This window comes from Silurus aristotelis, assembly GCF_946808225.1.
Source record: "Silurus aristotelis genome assembly, chromosome: 14".
Lineage (NCBI taxonomy): Eukaryota > Metazoa > Chordata > Actinopteri > Siluriformes > Siluridae > Silurus > Silurus aristotelis.
Window position 1 is genome coordinate 29,134,719 of NC_139587.1, and position 20,000 is coordinate 29,154,718.

General features: G+C 43.1%; 2 protein-coding genes and 2 long non-coding RNA genes across 5 annotated transcripts in view; 2 read left to right on the top strand and 2 right to left on the bottom strand.

Moving 5' to 3' along the window:
* The window catches only part of LOC310736576, a 1,894-nt gene extending 987 nt beyond the window's left edge, over nt 1-907 (top strand). The window contains exons 2-3 of one of the 2 annotated variants that reach the window (XR_014536581.1): nt 523-667; nt 773-907. This is a non-coding gene — a long non-coding RNA (uncharacterized lncRNA). The remainder of the gene's footprint in view (nt 1-522; nt 668-772) is intronic. The other variant, XR_014536582.1, reaches the window with a different exon arrangement.
* A 6,320-nt stretch (nt 908-7,227) lies between these two features.
* cdk10 (cyclin dependent kinase 10) lies at nt 7,228-12,467 on the bottom strand. The gene is made up of 13 exons (XM_083561296.1): nt 12,305-12,467; nt 11,783-11,855; nt 11,502-11,573; nt 11,307-11,409; nt 11,096-11,177; nt 10,821-10,888; nt 9,093-9,145; nt 8,912-8,981; nt 8,762-8,821; nt 8,272-8,395; nt 8,035-8,174; nt 7,861-7,913; nt 7,228-7,463 (listed from the first exon to the last, which is right to left on the bottom strand). Exons 1-13 carry the CDS (start codon nt 12,392-12,394, stop codon nt 7,351-7,353), a joined length of 1,101 nt encoding a protein of 366 aa, XP_083417422.1. The 5' UTR covers nt 12,395-12,467; the 3' UTR covers nt 7,228-7,350.
* A 3,590-nt stretch (nt 12,468-16,057) lies between these two features.
* The window catches only part of chmp1a (charged multivesicular body protein 1A), a 9,384-nt gene continuing 5,441 nt past the window's right edge, over nt 16,058-20,000 (top strand). The window contains exons 1-3 of the mRNA XM_083561304.1: nt 16,058-16,205; nt 16,884-16,903; nt 19,708-19,785. Coding sequence (XP_083417430.1) covers nt 16,199-16,205; nt 16,884-16,903; nt 19,708-19,785 — 105 coding nt within the window. The 5' untranslated portion in view covers nt 16,058-16,198. The remainder of the gene's footprint in view (nt 16,206-16,883; nt 16,904-19,707; nt 19,786-20,000) is intronic.
* Nucleotides 16,911-19,443, bottom strand: LOC310737133. The gene is made up of 3 exons (XR_014536766.1): nt 19,343-19,443; nt 19,013-19,114; nt 16,911-18,871 (listed from the first exon to the last, which is right to left on the bottom strand). It is a non-coding gene; the product is annotated as an uncharacterized lncRNA (long non-coding RNA).

Genomic DNA, 20,000 nt, shown 5'->3' on the forward strand with positions numbered 1-20,000 from the left:
GAGAGAGAGTGAGAGAGTGAGGGTGAGAGAGAGAGAGTGAGAGAGTGAGAGGTCTGGGTTTAATCACTGTATTTGGCAGATGTCAATGTTATAATTCCTGCAGAAATGTTTATTTTCCCTCAAAAACCGTTTTTGGTTTTGTATTTGGACGTCTGGATCTGCCCTCTGTCACACTTTAGATTTAAGAAAAGAAAAGAAAAGAAAAGAAAAGAAAATAAAGATGTTTAATATAAACTAAAAATGAGAATAAAAATGAAAAAAATCAGTATCAGAAATGTGCAGGAAAATGATCACTACAGAAATGAGTGTGTTTACGATGTGACGTCAGTAATGGAGTCAGAAAGATCATTTAGATACAGAAACAGGAAGTGCTGAGCTACACACACACACACACACACACACACACACACCATGATTGTGGTTTCAGACCGTAACAGTAACAGACAGTTCTATAAAGAAATTAAAACTTCAAGAATAAATTCAGGTGTGTGTGCGTGCGTGTGTGTGCGTGTGCGTGTTGAGCAGGTCAGGCGTGATCAGTGAACTCCACCCCCCACACGCGTGTGCAGGTTTCCCGTGTCTCACAGAGACAAACTCCAAAACTGTTTACCGTTTCACTCTCCTGCAGGCACCAGGACCTTCACCTTCTCTGCCATCACACACTCCGGTACACACACACACACACACACACACACACACGTAGACACACAGTAAATCCTGTGTAATATTGTAAATGACGTGCAGTAATGTATTAGTTGTGTTGTGTGTTTAGAGAGAATGAACTGGTGTTCGGTTCGGAGGTCGCAGTGAGTGGGATATAAAATGACTTCATCAGATCAGCTGACTCTCATCTTTAATGACCACAAACACCATCAACAACCACAAAACACTCCACCAGCAAACACCATCAACCGAAACTACCAAACACCATCAACCGAAACTACCAAACACCATCAACAGAAACTACCAAACACCAAACACTCCACCAGCCTACAAAACACTTCAACAACAAAAACAAAGACCAACAAACACCAAACACTTCACTAACAAACACTGCAACGGCAAAAACCAACAAAAAAAACCAAACACTTAACAGCAAACACAAAAAACACCAACAACCAGCAAAAAAATTACAAACAACAACAAACACTAAACACTGATCACACACTACACACAATACACCACACATGGAGAAACACATTACACACGACGCACACTGCATGTGATGTAGTGTGTGATGTGTGGTGTGTGTAGTGTGTGATGTGTGTAGTGTGTGTGGTGTGTAATGTGTGGTGTGTGTAGTGTGTGTGGTGTGTAATGTGTAGTGTGTGTGGTGTGTGTAGTGTGTGTGGTGTGGTGTGTGTAATGTGTGGTGTGTGTAATGTGTAGTGTGTGATGTGTGTAGTGTGTGATGTGTGTAGTGTGTGTGGTGTGGTGTGTGTGATGTGTGTAATGTGTGATGTGTGTAGTGTGTGTGGTGTGATGTGTGTAGTGTGTAATGTGTAGTGTGTGTGATGTGTGTAGTGTGTATATTGTGTGTAGTGTGTAATGTGTGATGTGTGTAGTGTGTAATGTGTGTAGTGTGTGATGTGTGTAGTGTGTGATGTGTGTAGTGTGTGATGTGTGTGGTGTGTAGTGTGTGTGATGTGTGTAATGTGTGGTGTGTGTAGTGTGTAATGTGTGGTGTGTGTAGTGTGTGGTGTGTGTAGTGTGTAGTGTGTGTAGTGTGTAGTGTGTGATGTGTGTAGTGTGTGTAATGTGTGGTGTGTGTAATGTGTGGTGTGTGTGATGTGTGTAGTGTGTATATTGTGTGTAGTGTGTATATTGTGTGTAATGTGTGATGTGTGTAGTGTGTGATGTGTGTAGTGTGTAGTGTGTGATGTGTGTAATGTGTGGTGTGTGTAGTGTGTAGTGTGTGGTGTGTGATGTGTAGTGTGTAATGTGTGTAATGTGTGTAATGTGTGATGTGTGTAGTGTGTGTGGTGTGATGTGTGTAGTGTGTGTGATGTGTGTGATGTGTGATGTGTGTAGTGTGTGTGGTGTGATGTGTGTAGTGTGTGTGATGTGTGTAGTGTGTGATGTGTGTAGTGTGTATATTGTGTGTAGTGTGTGATGTGTGTAGTGTGTGATGTGTGTAGTGTGTGTAATGTGTGGTGTGTGTGATGTGTAGTGTGTGTGGTGTGTGATGTGTGTAGTGTGTAATGTGTGTAGTGTGTGGTGTGTGATGTGTGGTGTGTGTAGTGTGTAATGTGTGTAATGTGTGATGTGTGTAGTGTGTGTGGTGTAGTGTGTGATGTGTGTAGTGTGTGTGGTGTGTGTAGTGTGTGATGTGTGTAGTGTGTGTGGTGTGATGTGTGTAGTGTGTGTGATGTGTGTAGTGTGTGATGTGTGTATATTGTGTGTAGTGTGTAATGTGTGATGTGTGTAGTGTGTAGTGTGTGATGTGTGTGATGTGTGTAATGTGTGGTGTGTGTAATGTGTGGTGTGTGTAATGTGTGGTGTGTAATGTGTGTAGTGTGTGGTGTGTGATGTGTGGTGTGTGTAGTGTGTAATGTGTGATGTGTGTAGTGTGTGTGGTGTGATGTGTGTAGTGTGTGTGATGTGTGTAGTGTGTGTGGTGTGTGATGTGTGTAGTGTGTAATGTGTGTAGTGTGTGGTGTGTGATGTGTGATGTGTGGTGTGTGTAGTGTGTAATGTGTGTAATGTGTGATGTGTGATGTGTGTATATTGTGTGTAGTGTGTGATGTGTGTAGTGTGTGTGGTGTGTGTAGTGTGTGATGTGTGTAGTGTGTGTGGTGTGATGTGTGTAGTGTGTGTGATGTGTGTAGTGTGTGATGTGTGTATAATGTGTGATGTGTGTAGTGTGTGATGTGTGTAATGTGTGTGATGTGTGTAATGTGTGGTGTGTGTAATGTGTGGTGTGTGTAATGTGTGGTGTGTAATGTGTGTAGTGTGTGGTGTGTGATGTGTGGTGTGTGTAGTGTGTAATGTGTGTAATGTGTGATGTGTGTAGTGTGTGTGGTGTGATGTGTGTAGTGTGTGTGATGTGTGTAGTGTGTGATGTGTGTATATTGTGTGTAGTGTGTAATGTGTGATGTGTGTAGTGTGTAGTGTGTGATGTGTGTGATGTGTGTAATGTGTGGTGTGTGTAATGTGTGGTGTGTGTAATGTGTGGTGTGTAATGTGTGTAGTGTGTGGTGTGTGATGTGTGGTGTGTGTAGTGTGTAATGTGTGATGTGTGTAGTGTGTGTGGTGTGATGTGTGTAGTGTGTGTGGTGTGATGTGTGTAGTGTGTAATGTGTGATGTGTGTAGTGTGTGATGTGTGTAATGTGTGTGATGTGTGTAATGTGTGGTGTGTGTAATGTGTGGTGTGTGTAATGTGTGGTGTGTAATGTGTGTAGTGTGTGGTGTGTGATGTGTGGTGTGTGTAGTGTGTAATGTGTGTAATGTGTGATGTGTGTAGTGTGTGTGGTGTGATGTGTGTAGTGTGTGTGATGTGTGTAGTGTGTGTGGTGTGATGTGTGTAGTGTGTGTGATGTGTGTAGTGTGTGATGTGTGTATATTGTGTGTAGTGTGTAATGTGTGATGTGTGTAGTGTGTAGTGTGTGATGTGTGTGATGTGTGTAATGTGTGGTGTGTGTAATGTGTGGTGTGTGTAATGTGTGGTGTGTAATGTGTGTAGTGTGTGGTGTGTGATGTGTGTAGTGTGTAATGTGTGGTGTGATGTGTGTAGTGTGTGTGATGTGTGTAGTGTGTGTGGTGTGTGATGTGTGTAGTGTGTAATGTGTGTAGTGTGTGGTGTGTGATGTGTGATGTGTGGTGTGTGTAGTGTGTAATGTGTGTAATGTGTGATGTGTGTAGTGTGTATATTGTGTGTAGTGTGTGATGTGTGTAGTGTGTGTGGTGTGTGTAGTGTGTGATGTGTGTAGTGTGTGTGGTGTGATGTGTGTAGTGTGTGTGATGTGTGTAGTGTGTGATGTGTGTATATTGTGTGTAGTGTGTAATGTGTGATGTGTGTAGTGTGTGATGTGTGTAATGTGTGTGATGTGTGTAATGTGTGGTGTGTGTAATGTGTGGTGTGTGGTGTGTGATGTGTGGTGTGTGTAGTGTGTAATGTGTGTAATGTGTGATGTGTGTAGTGTGTGTGGTGTGATGTGTGTAGTGTGTGTGATGTGTGTAGTGTGTGTGGTGTGTGATGTGTGTAGTGTGTAATGTGTGTAGTGTGTGGTGTGTGATGTGTGTAATGTGTGTGATGTGTGTAATGTGTGATGTGTGTAGTGTGTGTGGTGTGATGTGTGTAGTGTGTAATGTGTGTAATGTGTGATGTGTGTAGTGTGTGTGGTGTGATGTGTGTAGTGTGTGTGATGTGTGTAGTGTGTGTGATGTGTGTATATTGTGTGTAGTGTGTAATGTGTGATGTGTGTAGTGTGTGATGTGTGTAATGTGTGTGATGTGTGTAATGTGTGGTGTGTGTAATGTGTGGTGTGTGTAATGTGTGGTGTGTGTAATGTGTGATGTGTGTAGTGTGTAATGTGTGTAGTGTGTGGTGTGTGGTGTGTGTAGTGTGTAATGTGTGATGTGTGTAGTGTGTGTGGTGTGTAGTGTGTGTGATGTGTGTAGTGTGTGTGGTGTGTGATGTGTGTAGTGTGTAGTGTGTGTAGTGTGTGATGTGTGTAGTGTGTAATGTGTGTAATGTGTGATGTGTGTAGTGTGTGTGATGTGTGTAGTGTGTAATGTGTGTAATGTGTGATGTGTGTAGTGTGTGTGGTGTAATGTGTGTAGTGTGTGTGATGTGTGTAGTGTGTAATGTGTGTAATGTGTGATGTGTGTAGTGTGTGTGGTGTGATGTGTGTAGTGTGTGTGATGTGTGTAGTGTGTGATGTGTGTATATTGTGTGTAGTGTGTAATGCGTGATGTGTGTAGTGTGTGATGTGTGTAATGTGTGTGATGTGTGTAATGTGTGGTGTGTAATGTGTGGTGTGTGTAATGTGTGGTGTGTGTGATGTGTGTAGTGTGTAATGTGTGTAGTGTGTAATGTGTGTAGTGTGTAATGTGTGGTGTGTGTAGTGTGTGTAGTGTGTAATGTGTGGTGTGTGTAGTGTGTAATGTGTGTAGTGTGTGATGTGTAGTGTGTGTGGTGTGTGTAGTGTGTGTAATGTGTGATGTGTAGTGTGTGTGGTGTGATGTGTGTAGTGTGTATATTGTGTGTAGTGTGTGTGAAGTGTGTATATTGTGTGTAGTGTGTAATGTGTGATGTGTGTAATGTGTAGTGGGTGTGGTGTGTGATGTGTGTGGTGTGTAGTGTGTAATTCTTGTTTATATTACAGCTGATTTTTATATTTTGTCTCCTGATTGTCAAGTTCATTAATTATTTTCTATATTATTATTATAATAAAGTCAATTCTTTGTTGGATTTTATTTTTCATGTTTTATCTGAAACTCTCTATAAAAGCAAATATCCTCTAGAATGATTGTCCACCTCTGAATAAACACCAGCACAGGTATATAGAAAGGAATATAGAAAAAGAAGAGAAATAAAGGAGTTGTACGAGTTTAATTTCAACACAAAGGTTGTGGATGGTGTGTGTGTGTGTGTGTGTGTGCGTGCAGGATCTCACACCTCACAATCACTCCTCAGGGAAACAACACACTCCTGATAATACGGAGGGATAATAAAATGGAGGAGGCGGGGTATAAAGGGGGCACGGTGTGGAGGAGGCGGGGTCTGGTGTTTAGACATTAACCCACATCACCAGTTCCCTTATCGAATCTGAACAAGAAAATTAAAAGCTGAAACACACTGAACATTTATTATTAAAAACACACACAGAAAACACTACTGGACCATCTTATAACAGTCTCTGAATAAGTCTCTCAATAACACACACGTGAGTAATCTGATCCCCTCTTCAGGAACAGACACACACACACACACACACACGCACAAGTAATCTGATCCCCTCTTCAGGAACAGACACACACACACACACACACACACACACACACACACACGCGAGTAATCTGATCCCCTCTTCAGGAACAGACACACACACACACACACACACACACACACGAGTAATCTGATCCCCTCTTCAGGAACAGACACACACACACACACACACGAGTAATCTGATCCCCTCTTCAGGAACAGACACACACACACACACGAGTAATCTGATCCCCTCTTCAGGAACAGACACACACACACACACACACACACACACACACACACACACACACACACACACACACGAGTAATCTGATCCCCTCTTCAGGAACAGACACACACACACACACACACACACACACACACACGAGTAATCTGATCCCCTCTTCAGGAACAGACACACACACACACACACACACACACACACACACACACACACACACACACACACACACACACACACACACACACACACACACACACACGAGTAATCTGATCCCCTCTTCAGGAACAGACACACACACACACACACACACACACACGAGTAATCTGATCCCCTCTTCAGGAACAGACACACACACACACACACACACACGCGCGCACACACACACACACACACACACACACACACACACACACAAGTAATCTGATCCCCTCTTCAGGAACAGACACACACACACACACACACACACACACACACACACGCGAGTAATCTGATCCCCTCTTCAGGGACACACACACACACACACACACACACACACACACACACGAGTAATCTGATCCCCTCTTCAGGAACAGACACACACACACACACACACACACACGAGTAATCTGATCCCCTCTTCAGGAACAGACACACACACACACACGAGTAATCTGATCCCCTCTTCAGGAACAGACACACACACACACACACACACACACACACACACACACACACACACACACACACACACACACACACACACACACACACACACGAGTAATCTGATCCCCTCTTCAGGAACAGACACACACACACACACACACACACACACACACACACACACACACACACGAGTAATCTGATCCCCTCTTCAGGAACAGACACACACACACACACACACACACGAGTAATCTGATCCCCTCTTCAGGAACAGACACACACACACACACACACACACGAGTAATCTGATCCCCTCTTCAGGAACAGACACACACACACACACACACACACACACACACACACACACACACACGAGTAATCTGATCCCCTCTTCAGGAACAGTCACACACACACCTCTAAATCCTGGTATCACACATCCCTTTTCTTTTGATTGGCTATTAAGTGTGAAAAGGAGCTTCACTCTGATTGGCTCTTGGTTGTGAGGCGACAGCTCAAATTCTAATTAGCTGCCCAGGGTCATGATGCGAGGGAGTGGCCTGCTTTGCTCCGTTTCGATTGGCTCTCAGCTACAGGCCCCGCCCGCTTGTTCCGATGGTGAGGAAAGGTCGGCATGAGTTCCGGCTCACATGCTGCAGACACACACACGCGCGCGCATCATTATACACACTCACACACGCATCATCTCACACGCGCATCATCATCATACACGCGCGCATCATCTCGCGCATGCACGCACGCACCATCTCAGACACACACACGTATAATTATACACACACAGCATCACACACACAATATCATACAACACACACTTACACACACGCATCATCATACATTTACATTTGCGGCATTTGGCAGACGCCCTTATCCAGAGCGACTTACAACTGAGCAGGGGGCTTTGTTTAAGGGACCAGCAGTGGCAGCTTGGTGGTGGTGGTGGGATTTGAACCTGTGATCTTCTGATCCAAAGCCCAATGCCTTAACCACTGAGCTACCACCGCCCTCGTACACACACACACACATACTCACGCAGAGGCTTCTCTTTGAAGTATGAACTCTCCAAACAGTCCTTTGCCGAGGCCCTAAACACACACACACACACACACACACACACACACACACACCTTAATGCACCATCATAGAGAGTATCAACATCTAAAATAACTATTACAAGCCTCTGTGTGTGTGTGTGTGTGTGTATACCTGCGATGGGGGTTGTACATGAAGAGCAGGTTGAGGAGGCGCAGTCCAGCGTCTGACAGCCAAGTGAATTTGTTCTTCAGGTTGTTGTATGGCTGTTTCCTTAAACTGTACTGACCCACTAGTGGGAGGCGCGAGAATCCCTACACACACACACACACACACACACACACACACACACCTTAACAAAACGCTAAAATTAAACCTCACACACACGTATTTGTGTCTGTAACTGTGTACCGGCCAGATGTTCTCGTTCGGCGTTCCCAACAACTGCACTATCAGATCCAGCTGTTGGATCTCTGAGCTGCCGGGCAACAGGGGCTTATGGGCCAGGAGTTCAGCCAGGATACACCCCACTGCCCTGCAGGTACAGGTACAGGTACAGGTACACACACACACACACACACACACACACACACACACACACACACACACACACACACACACACACACACACACACACACACACACACACACACACACACACACACACACACACACACACACACACACACACACACTCAGCTTCTAGCCACTTTTATTAAAAGTGGTGTTTATCCGTTTATAGTTACATTCCCTGTGTAAAGAGTTAAAGCAGCTATAAACACTCGTTGCTGGTTACTATGAAAAATCTATAAACAATTAATAAAAGCGTTGATAGAAACCACACATTATTTGGGTTAAACAGGTGAGCTAGTGATTGACAGGTCGGTGGGCGGTGCCGTACCACATGTCCAATGCAGTGGTCTGGGTCTTGGTGCCGAGTAGGAGCTCAGGTGCTCTGTACCTGCACACAGGAAATGAGGCCACAGTCAGCAGGTGATGGGGGAGGGGTGGGGTTAGTGCTGAGGAGTGGAGGTGATGACATCACACTCACCACAAAGTCACTACTTTAGGGGTCATGGGCTGCTGGGGGACACCATACACACGTGCCAGGCCAAAATCAGCTACACACACACACACACACACACACACACACACACACACACACACACATCAATAACAAGTTGAAAATATTTAATTGTATTGTGTGTGTGTGTGTGTGTGTGTATACACACCAATCTTCACACAACCTTTGTCAGTCATCAAGAGATTGGACACCTTTAGATCCCTGCAGAGAGAGAGAGAGAGAGAGAGAGAGAGAGAGAGAGAGAGAGAGAGAGAGAGAGAGAGAGAGAGAGAGAGAGAGAGAGAGAGAGAGAGAGAGAGAGAGGGCGTGTCAGGGTGAAGATTGACATTTCAGAGAGTGCGCGTCTTTTTTGCGTTTTATGGCGGTTTGGCAAACCAATGGAAAGGTGCATTACCGCCACCTACTGATCTGGAGTGTGAAGTGAACACAGATTTGGAAGAAAGAAATACATTTTAAAAAATTGTATTCCATCTATTGTTTGTGTTTTTAAGGTATTTAAATAATAATTCTTGAATTCTTAATTGCTTACACTCGTTTCCTAACAGTACTTTTAAAGAAATATTGTCAACTCCTATCCATCCCAATTCTTGTATTACTGTATTTTCCGGACTATAAGCCGATACTTTTTTTCCCACTCTTTGAACTCCGCAGCTTAAACAATGAAGCGACTAATTTATGGATTTTTTCTGGGTTTTTCCCGGTTTCACAAACTTCAAGCCAAAAAACGTGGACCAACGAAAAGGCGAATCATTCGTCACGCTGAAAACAACCGGGCATGAAAACACACTTCACCTGTGTTCTGAGCTGCACTGCATCGGGAGAAAAGATTCACCGATGGTGATTTTTAAACGCACGACGATGCCAAAAGATAAACTCCAGAAAGAAATAGTTGTGAAAGGAAGGAGGAAGACAGTGAACAATGACGTTCTTGGTCTGCTACTGTTTAGATACAAGCCGTGTAACAGACTCTGTCTTTCATTAAAGCCTGTGTAACGTTCATTAGATTCAGTGTAGACATGCGGCTTATAGACAGGTGCAGATTATTTATCTTCAAAATAAACATCTTTGTACAATTCAGTGGGTGTGGCTTATATATGGGTGCGTTTAATAGTCAGGAAATTACTGTCCCTTTCATATGCAGAACAGTCATTAAGAATGTCCCTCAGTGTCTGTAATTCTCCACACTTCTCACATTCTCCTGATTCATGTTTACCTATTTTAAACAGACTATAGTTTAATGCTGTATGTCCAATTCTTGAGATAATGACATCCTTCTATTTCCAAATCTTTTCCTCTCATTTCCAACATACTCCTGTATCTGAAAGATGTCTTCCTTTAGTCCCACTATTCCATAATTCTATTTTTTACTTACTTCAAATGAAATCACTTTCTTGAATTCAGCTCTACTCAAAGTTACCTTAATGTCTATTTGTGTATGATTTAATGCTTTCTTTGCTAGCAAATCTACTGCTCCATTTCCATCCACACCAACATGCAACAGCAGGTACCCAAAGGAAATGTACCTCTACCCTTAGCTGCCTAATTCTAAACAGACTTTGTAAGATCTCAAATATTAAGTCTTGCCTTCTTCAGATTTTCCACTTTTTAGACTAGTGAGAGCCGCCATTAAATCACTACATCTCACAGTTCTTTCTGGTTGGACTTCTTCAATCCACTGTAGGGCTAGCATGACCGCTAAAAATTCAGTAGCAATACCCGACACTCAAGCTGATCGTCTTTTTGCAATTTTTGTCTTAAAAGCAGGGATATATACTGCTGCTGCAGTTCTTTCAGACTCTGGATCCTTAGAACCGTCAGTAAATACCTGTAGTACAGCATAGTTCTCTCGTGTAATATACTGTTGAACTACTCTCACCTGTGCAGGATAAAGTTGTGGTGAAGATACGCCAGACCCCTGAGCAGCTGCAGAACAATACACTTCACCTACACAGACACACAGCACAACAGTGTGTACAGGATCAGAGGAAAGAGAGAGAGAGAGAGAGAGAGAGAGAGAGAGAGAGAGAGAGAGAGAGAGAGAGAGAGAGAGAGAGAGAGAGAGAGAGAGAGAGAGAGAGAGAGAGAGAGAGAGAGAGAGAGAGAGAGAGAGAGAGAGAGTGGGTGAGTGAGTGAGTGAATAAAAGAGATTACCTGTGCCTCTGAGAAGGGAGACTGCATGTTCTCCAGGAGGCTGGCCAAATCCTGCTCACAGTAACTCATCACCAGGAACAAACTGCATCACACACACAAAGTAATTTTAATTGGCATCACAATCAGATGTTATGAAAAAAATTACGCATGTGAGTTAATACTTTGTGTGTGTGTGTGTGTGTGTGTGTGTGTGTGTGTGTGTGTGTCCCACCTCTCTAACTGGCTCCCCACCACCACCTCCTTCAGTTCCACAATGTTTGGGTGCCTGAGCCTGAGGAGCAGCGTGATCTCTCTCAGACTGCTGATGGGAATCCCTACACACACACTTAAATAGTAGGTATTGTAACATAAGCAGATAAGGAACACACATCACATGCATGTAAATTAACACACACACACACCTCACCATCTTTCTCTTTATCCATGCGCACTTTCTTAAGGGCCACAATCTCATTGGTGTGTGTGTCCCGGGCTCTATCTATTTACACACACACACACACACACACACACACACACACACACACACACACACGTTATTTAAGCATCAGCTGATCTTACATTATACACTCAGCAGGTTACAACTGTAAAGTGTGTGTGTGTGTGTGTGTGTGTGTGTGTGTGTGTGTGTGTGTGTGTGTGTGTGTGTGTGTGTGTGTGTGTGTGTGAGCGAGAGAGATTCACACTTACACACGATTCCATATGTTCCCTCTCCAATGCGGTTAAGCTTCTCAAACTCCTTCACACTCCTGCAGTTCCCCAACTAATCTCTCACACAAACACACACACACACACACACACACACACACAGCTTCATGATGTACTCTCACATCTGTCCACAACTGTACACACACTATGATATAACAGCAGAGAAACAGAAACAGACAGAAAGAGAGACATCCAGACAGGCAGAGAAAGTGGGAGACACACAAGAGGCAGAGAGACAGACAGGCAAGGAGACAGGAAGACAGACAGGTAGGAAGGGAGACAGACAGGGAGAAAAACAGGGAGACAGACAGGTGAGGAGACAGGGGGAGAGACAGAGAGACAGACAGAGAAAGGAGACAGGGGAGAGACAGAGAGACGGACAGGGAGACGGAAAGACATACAGGTGTGTTTGAGGTGAGAAAGAAAAGGTGTTGTCTGTTCTGGGTAAATTATTAGTGACCACTATTAGCATTAGCGTTAGCACTAGCTTTAGCATTAGCTGACCCGCTCGGTGTGTGGAACGGTAAACCTCCTGTTGGTTTTAAGGGACTTCAGCCTGATGGGTTCCGGTTCCGGTTCCGCGGCGCTCTCCATCTGATGGAACCTAAACACTGCAACCTCACACTGCTACACCACACGGACAGCACAATGTTTACGTCTTTATTATAGAGTTTGAAATCTCGCGAGATTTGGTCCGAATGTGGTCTAAGAGTTTCGCGGGATTTGGCGGTGAGGTCACGTGGTACTTGGGTCACGCTCTGTCAATAGGTTTAATCAGAATCAGAATCAGAATCAGGTTTATTGGCCTTATATTTATTGGTTTATATAGTGTGTTGACACACACAAGGAATTTGGTTCCAGCTGTTAGTGACTCTCAAAAGTACAGACACAAATAAAACTTATACATGACAAAACAGACAAGACAAGACAATACAGACAAAACAGACAAAACAGACAATACAGACAATACAGACAATGTGAGACAGTATAGACAGTGTGGGTAATAAATAGGGCTACAGATCAGTGATGTATATAAAGTGTGAGAGTGCATGGTAGTGTAAATGACAGTATTGTGTGTCAGGTATGATTAGAGAGTTTACTATAGAACTTTGTACAGTAAATAGCAGCAATAGTGTGTGTAACATATACAGATAATGTGATGAGTGAGAGTTCTGTGCAGTACTTATAGATATGAGATATGAGCAGTTCTGTAGGACCTGCCAAAAAGGAGGAGCTGGAAGATGTTGTGTTCAGGGTGTGAAGGGTCAGTAGTGATTTTTTCTGCCCGGTTTCTGGTTCTTGTTTGGTACAAGTCCTGGAGAGTGGGCAGAGGAACACCAATGATTTTATCTGCTGTTTTAACAGTAGTTACAGTAATAATAATAATAATAATAATAATAATAATAATAATAATAATAATAGTAACAGTAATAATAAATGTTATAAATATTATTATAGATTTTTATATTAAAGATTATTATATTATAGTAAATATTTATCTTTAATCTCAGAAATAATAAACATGTTTATGCTGTAAAGAATTTGATGTGTACATCAATAAAAAAAATAAAATAAAAAATGTCTACTCAGATACACTAAACACTATTATACAGAAAACAGCAGGACATACCTCTATATCTCCCATTAGTGTGTGTGTGTGTGTGTGTGTGTGTGTGTGTGTGTGTGTGTGTGTGTGTGTGTGTGTGTGTGTGTGTGTAATAATGTATATAGTTTGTATAGTGTATAGTGTGTGTGTGTGTGTGTGTGTGTGTGTGTAATAATGTATATAGTTTGTATAGTATGTGTGTGTGTGTGTGTGTGTGTGTGTGTGTGTGTAATAATGTATATAGTTTGTATAGTGTATAGTGTGTGTGTGTGTGTGTGTGTAATAATGTATATAGTTTGTATAGTATGTGTGTGTGTGTGTGTGTGTGTGTGTGTGTGTGTGTGTGTGTGTAATAATGTATATAGTTTGTATAGTGTATAGTGTGTGTGTGTGTGTGTGTGTGTGTGTGTAATAATGTATATAGTTTGTACAGTATGTGTGTGTGTGTGTGTGTGTGTGTGTGTGTGTGTGTGTGTGTGTGTGTGTGTGTGTGTGTTAGGCTCTGCTGATGATAAAACGCCCCCCCACAACCACAGGGTTGGCGGGTCTGCGCTCTCGGTTGGCCTCCTCTATGGAGCGGCCGGTACTCAGAGCCAGCAGGTTCTCCCGAGACGGAGCTGTGATGATGATTGTGGGTGGGGCAGTGGGAGGAGTTAAAGGTGACGATGATTTGATGTCTGGGGGTCGTGGTGATGGAGCAGCTTCATTTACTGTAAAAGTGTGTACATTCAATAAAGCAGTTCCACACCATTTTATAATAAACACCTGTCTGTGTGTGTTCTACTTAACACCTAAACACTACTGAACACCACACACGTTATAGATAAGAGTAAACACATGGAGACAAACACAGGACAATGCTTGAAGATTTCCTGTTCCACTCTGTGTGAGACTTTAAAGTGGCCAGAACTTCTCTCTGACAGGACTTATGAAATTTGTAACTCCACCTTATATCTACGGCTCTTTAATCTAAAATAACAAATGTCTGCATCCCGATACTGTGTCAGATAGGCTGTATTATTCCACATAGTGTGTGTGTGTGTGTGTGTGTGTGTGTGTGTGTGTGTGTGTGTGTGTGTGTGTGTGTGTGTGTGTGTGTATGTGTGTGTGTGTGTGTGTGTGTTAAATTGGATTGAGTTTAAGCTGTAATCTCTAGGTGGGAGAACAGTTGCAGGGTTTAATGTGAGTCGACCACCACAACACAACACACTGAGAGGAACATTACACTGTCACTGAGCTTCATCATCATCATCATCAGAATAGCAAAATATACATCCTCACTTATTACCATAACACTCACTGTTAGTGTTAAGATGGTTTTCACACTATCTCACACACATCACTTTCTCTGTTCAGTGTCTATAGAATAATTATGATGTTAGTCTGTAAGGTAAACAGGGAGTCTTATCTGGGCTCACACATCTCCGTCTAGTATATCCTCTTATCTAAACAGGAAACACGTTTAGGACAGCCTTTTCTCTGTATGTGTATATATACGTTCTGCTACCTGCAATAAACAGAAGAAGAAGAACATGCATTCTGTGTGCTGTGTATTTCTTCTTCCCTGATATCAGAAAGGCACCACGGGCATAGCAGGTCGTATGGAAAACCTCTCCAAGAATTAAGTTTCGTTTGGGCATGATAAAAATCCAACACTCACACACTTACTGAAACTATGGAATAGACAGACTCATTAATATTGCTCTGATATTCAGTTACACACAATCTACATCATAATGTTTACTGTCAATTCTGCATAATCAAACACTCAGAGAACTACAGAGATGGACAAAAACAACAGGACAAAGTGTTACTGGGAGAGAGAGAGAGAGAGAGAGAGAGAGAGAGAGAGAGAGAGAGAGAGAGAGAGAGAGAGATGATAAAAGTGTGTATTACCAGTGTGTGGTGTTGAGCTGCTGACTGCAGAACCCATCCCCATCAGAACTTTAGTGTGTGTCCATCACTTAACACTAACCACTAAATACTAATCTCTCTTCCTGTCTCTCTGTGTTCTAATCCAGGCTTTAACACTCCCCACACACACATATCCTCTGCATTACACCCCCTTACAGCCGGCTTCATCTACATTTAGCAGACGCCCTGATTCAGGTTCCATTCCCTCTCTCACACACTCCAGTCAGACACAGTCTTGTGTAGTGTCTGTGTGTGTGTGTGTGTGTGTGTGTGTGTGTGTGTGTGTGTGTGTAAAGCACATCCTCACACACAGGTGCACAGGAGCATCATGCTGGAACACGTTTGCGTCTCCTAAGTCGAGTGAAGGGAAAATGTCATGCTGCATGCATCCAAAGACGTCTGATTTAATTCTGTGCTTCGACTCTGCGATAACAGTTTGGAGAAGAACCACATATGGCAGGTGAAAGTCAGGTGTCCCAATACTTTTGTCCAATTCTGAAGTCCTATGTCCTTTATGGTGTACAGATCACTATTTATTTTGATTTTATCCTTTATTTCAGTGATATATTCTTGTTATTCATAAACATTACTTATATTTACACCAATCATGTTTAAACAAGCAGTTCAACATCACAATTAAACAAACAAACGAATATAACAACTGTTTATTCTTTTTCATTTCCTTCTTTTGTGAATTCTTCACTTCCTTCAAGTGATACAAATCGAGAGGTCAACACAAGGTTTAATCACTTCCGGGTTCCGGCTCGGCTGGATGACGCACGGTCATGTGATCTGATGAAAGACGGAGAAGGCGGAAGTGTTCAGACTGCGGCTGAGGTTCGGAAATAAACACAGCGCTGTGAATCCCGGATACAGACATGGACGGTGAGTCCTGGAGTTTTATATTATTTATTTAATATTAATATTTTATCTGGTTAGATTTAAAACTGAAGTAGTTTAGCGGGCTGAGGAAACATGCTCCAGTTTAGCGCTGTGAGGGAGTTTACTCTAAACCAGGAGAAGTCATGAGGGATTTCAACATAATATAATATAACAATAATATAATTATAATATAATAATAATATAAAATAATATAATATATAATACAACGGATCTGTTAAGGGTGAGTTACTTTATATTCTGTAATACACTGCAGGTTCTACAGAACTCCCTTCCCCCCCCCCCCCCCCCTCCCTCTCTCCTTCTCTCCCCCCTCCTTCTCTCCCCCCTCCCTCTCTCCTTCTCTCCCCCCTCCCTCTCTCCCCCTCCCTCCCTCTCTCCCCCTCCCTCCCTCTCTCCCCCTCTCTCCCCCCTCCCTCTCTCCTTCTCTCCCCCCTCCCTCTCTCCCCCTCCCTCCCTCTCTCCCCCTCCCTCCCTCTCTCCCCCTCTCTCCCCCCTCCCTCCCTCAAAATGAAATAAAATGAGGAATGGACAGAAGAATGAACGAGTGTAAATGTGTGATTGGTGCAGAAATTTGTATGTTGAGTGAAAAATAGTGTTTATTCTGCCGTATTGCTCTAAATGATGAAGATGATGATGATGATTTGAACTCTCTCTCCTCAGACACTCTGTTCCAGTTAAAGGTACGTCACATCACACACTCTGTAAGATTCAGATCAGATCAGATCAGACACACAGTGGGGTTTAACTTTGTTTAAATGAATGAAAGAAGGAAAGATTTAATGATGAGGTTCAGATACAGAATAGTTATAAACTTTTAAAAGAGAAACAATCAAATGTTACACATTATTTAAAAATAAAAATCTTTTAACCTCTGACCCTTAACTCAGTGATTATATTATCATCTTTCGGCTGCTCCCATTAGGGGTCTCCACAGCAGCTCATCCGTCTCCATACCCCCCCTGTCCTCTACATCTGCCTCTTTCACACCAACTACCTGCATGTCTTCACTCACCACATCCATAAACCTCCTCCTTGATCTTCCTCTTTTCCTCCTACCTGGTGTCTCCATCCTCAGCATTCTCCTACTGATATACCCCATGTCCCTCCTCTGCACATGTCCAAACCATCTCAATCTCACCTCCCTCACCTTGTCTCCAAAACGTCCTACATGCGCTGTCCCTCTAATAAACTCATTTCTAATCCTGTCCATCGTCGTCACTCCCAACGAACATCTCAACATCTTCAGCTCTGCTACCTCCAGCTCCACCTCCTGTCTTTTACTCAATGCCACTGTCTCTAATCCATACAACATCTCATGTCTCACCACAGTCCTATAAACTTTCCCTTTCACTCTCACAGATACTCTTCTATCACAAATCACTCCTGCTATCACTCTTCTCCACCCACTCCACCCTGCCTGCACTCTTTTCTTCACTTCTCTAACACACTCTCCATTACTCTGCACTGTTGACCCCAGGTACCTGAACTCCTCCACCTTCTCCACCTCTTCTCCCTGCAACCTCTCCCCTCCACTGCCCTCCCACTCATTTACACACATGTACTCTGTCTTACTCCTACTGACTTTCATTCCTCTTCTCTCCAGCGTGTACCTCCACCTCTCCAGGCTCTTCTCCACCTGCTCCCTACTCTCACCACAAATCACAATATCATCCACAAACATGATAGTCTATAGAGACTCCTGTTTGACCTTGTTCTTCAACCTGTTCATCACCACTGAAAACAGGAAAGGGCTCAGGGCTGATCCTTGATGCAGTCCGACCTTCACCCTAAACCAGTCTGTCGTTCCTACTGCACACTTCATTGCTGTCACACTGTCCTCATACATGTCCTGCACCACCCTCACATACTTCTTACACACCAGACTTCCTCATACAATACCACAACTCCTCTCTCTCCACCCTGTCGTACGCTTTCTCTAAATCCACAAATACACAATGCAGCTCCTTCTGACCTTCTCTATACTTCTCCATCAACATTCTCAAAGCAAATAATGCGTCTGTGGTGCTCTTCCTCAGCATGAAACCATACTGCTGCTCACAGATGGTCACCTCTTCTCTCAGCCTGACTTCCACTACTCTTTCCCATAACTTCATGGTGTGACTGATCGACTTAATTCCCCTGTTGTTACTGCAGGTCTGCACATCTCCCTTATGCTTAAAGATCGGTACCAGCACACTCCTTCTCCATTCCTCAGGCATCTTCTCACCTTCCAGAATCCTGTTAAACAATCTTGTTAAAAACTCCACTGCATCTCTCCTAAACATCTCCATGCTTCTACTGATATGTCATCTGGTCCAACCGACTTTCCACTCTTCATCCTCTTAATCGCTGCTTCTACTTCCTCCTTACTAATCCTATCCACTTTCTGCTTCACATCTCCACACCATCCAACCTTCTCTCTCTCTCATTTTTCTCGTTCATCATCTGCTCAAAATACTCCCTCCATCTTCTCAACACACTCTCCTCACTAGTCAACACATTTCCCTCTCCATCCTTTATTGCTCTAACTTGCAGTACATCCTTCCCAGCTCGGTTCCTCTGCCTGGACAATTCTTCTTTCAGTCTTCACTCTCCTCCTCTTCTTCTTCACCTCCAAAACCATCCTACAGACCACCATCCGATGCTGTCTAGCTACACTGTCCCCCGCCAACACCTTACAGTCTCCAATCTCCTTCAGGTTGCATCTCCTACACAGAAGATAATCCACCTGTGTGCACCTTCCTCCACTCTTATACGTCACCCTATGATCCTCCTTCTTCTTAAAATACGTGTTCACCACTGCCATTTCCATCCTTTTAGCAAAATCTACCACCATCTGCCCTTCCACATTCCTCTCCTTAAAACCATACCTACCATCACCTCCTCATCACCTCTGTTCCCTTCACCTACATGCCCATTAAAGTCTGCCCCAATCACCAATCGTTCTTTCCTACGTTCACCTTCTACCACTTCATCTCACTCACTCCAGAATCTTTCCTTCTCCTCCATCTCACAGCCAACTTGTGGAGCATAAACACTGATGACGTTTATCATCATCCCTTCAACTTCCACCTTCACGATCATCACCCTATCACAAACTCTCTTCACATCCTCATCACCTCTGTTCCCTTCACCCGTGGCCATAAACTCTCATATTCCTATATAAACTTTAAAAATGTTTTATAAAGTTTTACACTGGTAATGATGATGATGATGATGAATTTCGAATGTATTTAAATATAATTCTATAATAAAAAAATTTATTAGATTTATTTTTATAATATTCTTTATTTATATCATTCGGAAAGAAATTATTAAAAAATACTAATCTTTAAAATAACGTCTGTAACGATTCAAAAGGAAATCCAAAAAAAAAAATCCACCAGTAGAAATTTTTCTTTATATAATTTTAGAAGTTTGAATGTGTTTCACACGTGTGTGTGTGTGTGTGTGTGTGTGTGTGTGTGTGTGTGTGTGTGTGCAGTTCACGGCAAAGCAGTTGGAGAGACTGGCGAAGAAAGCAGAGAAGGATTCAAAGGCCGAACAGTCGAAGGTTAAAAAGGTTTGTAGTCTTCATCATTCATGAGATAGTCGGACTCCTCCCACTTCTGATGACATCACAGCTTCGTGATATGTTGAGGGAATTGTTGAGGAAGTGATGGCATTTCTTGATTGTACACACACACACACACACACACACACGCACACACGCACTGAAGTATTTATGTAGATCAGTGTGTAACCAGCACGGGGCAGAACACACAAAGTGTACACTCT

What these genes read in the sequence shown, in the direction of transcription:
- cdk10 (XM_083561296.1), bottom strand. Translation starts at nt 12,394, where the DNA reads ATGGAGAGCGCCGCGGAACCGGAACCGGAACCCATCAGGCTGAAGTCC. An exon ending in CCGTTCCACACACCGAGCGG is followed by an intron (nt 11,856 to 12,304) that starts GTCAGCTAATGC and finishes GTGAGAGATTAG; the next exon opens with TTGGGGAACTGCAGGAGTGT. An exon ending in CCTAAAGTAGTGACTTTGTG is followed by an intron (nt 8,822 to 8,911) that starts GTGAGTGTGATG and finishes TCCTGTGTGCAG; the next exon opens with GTACAGAGCACCTGAGCTCC.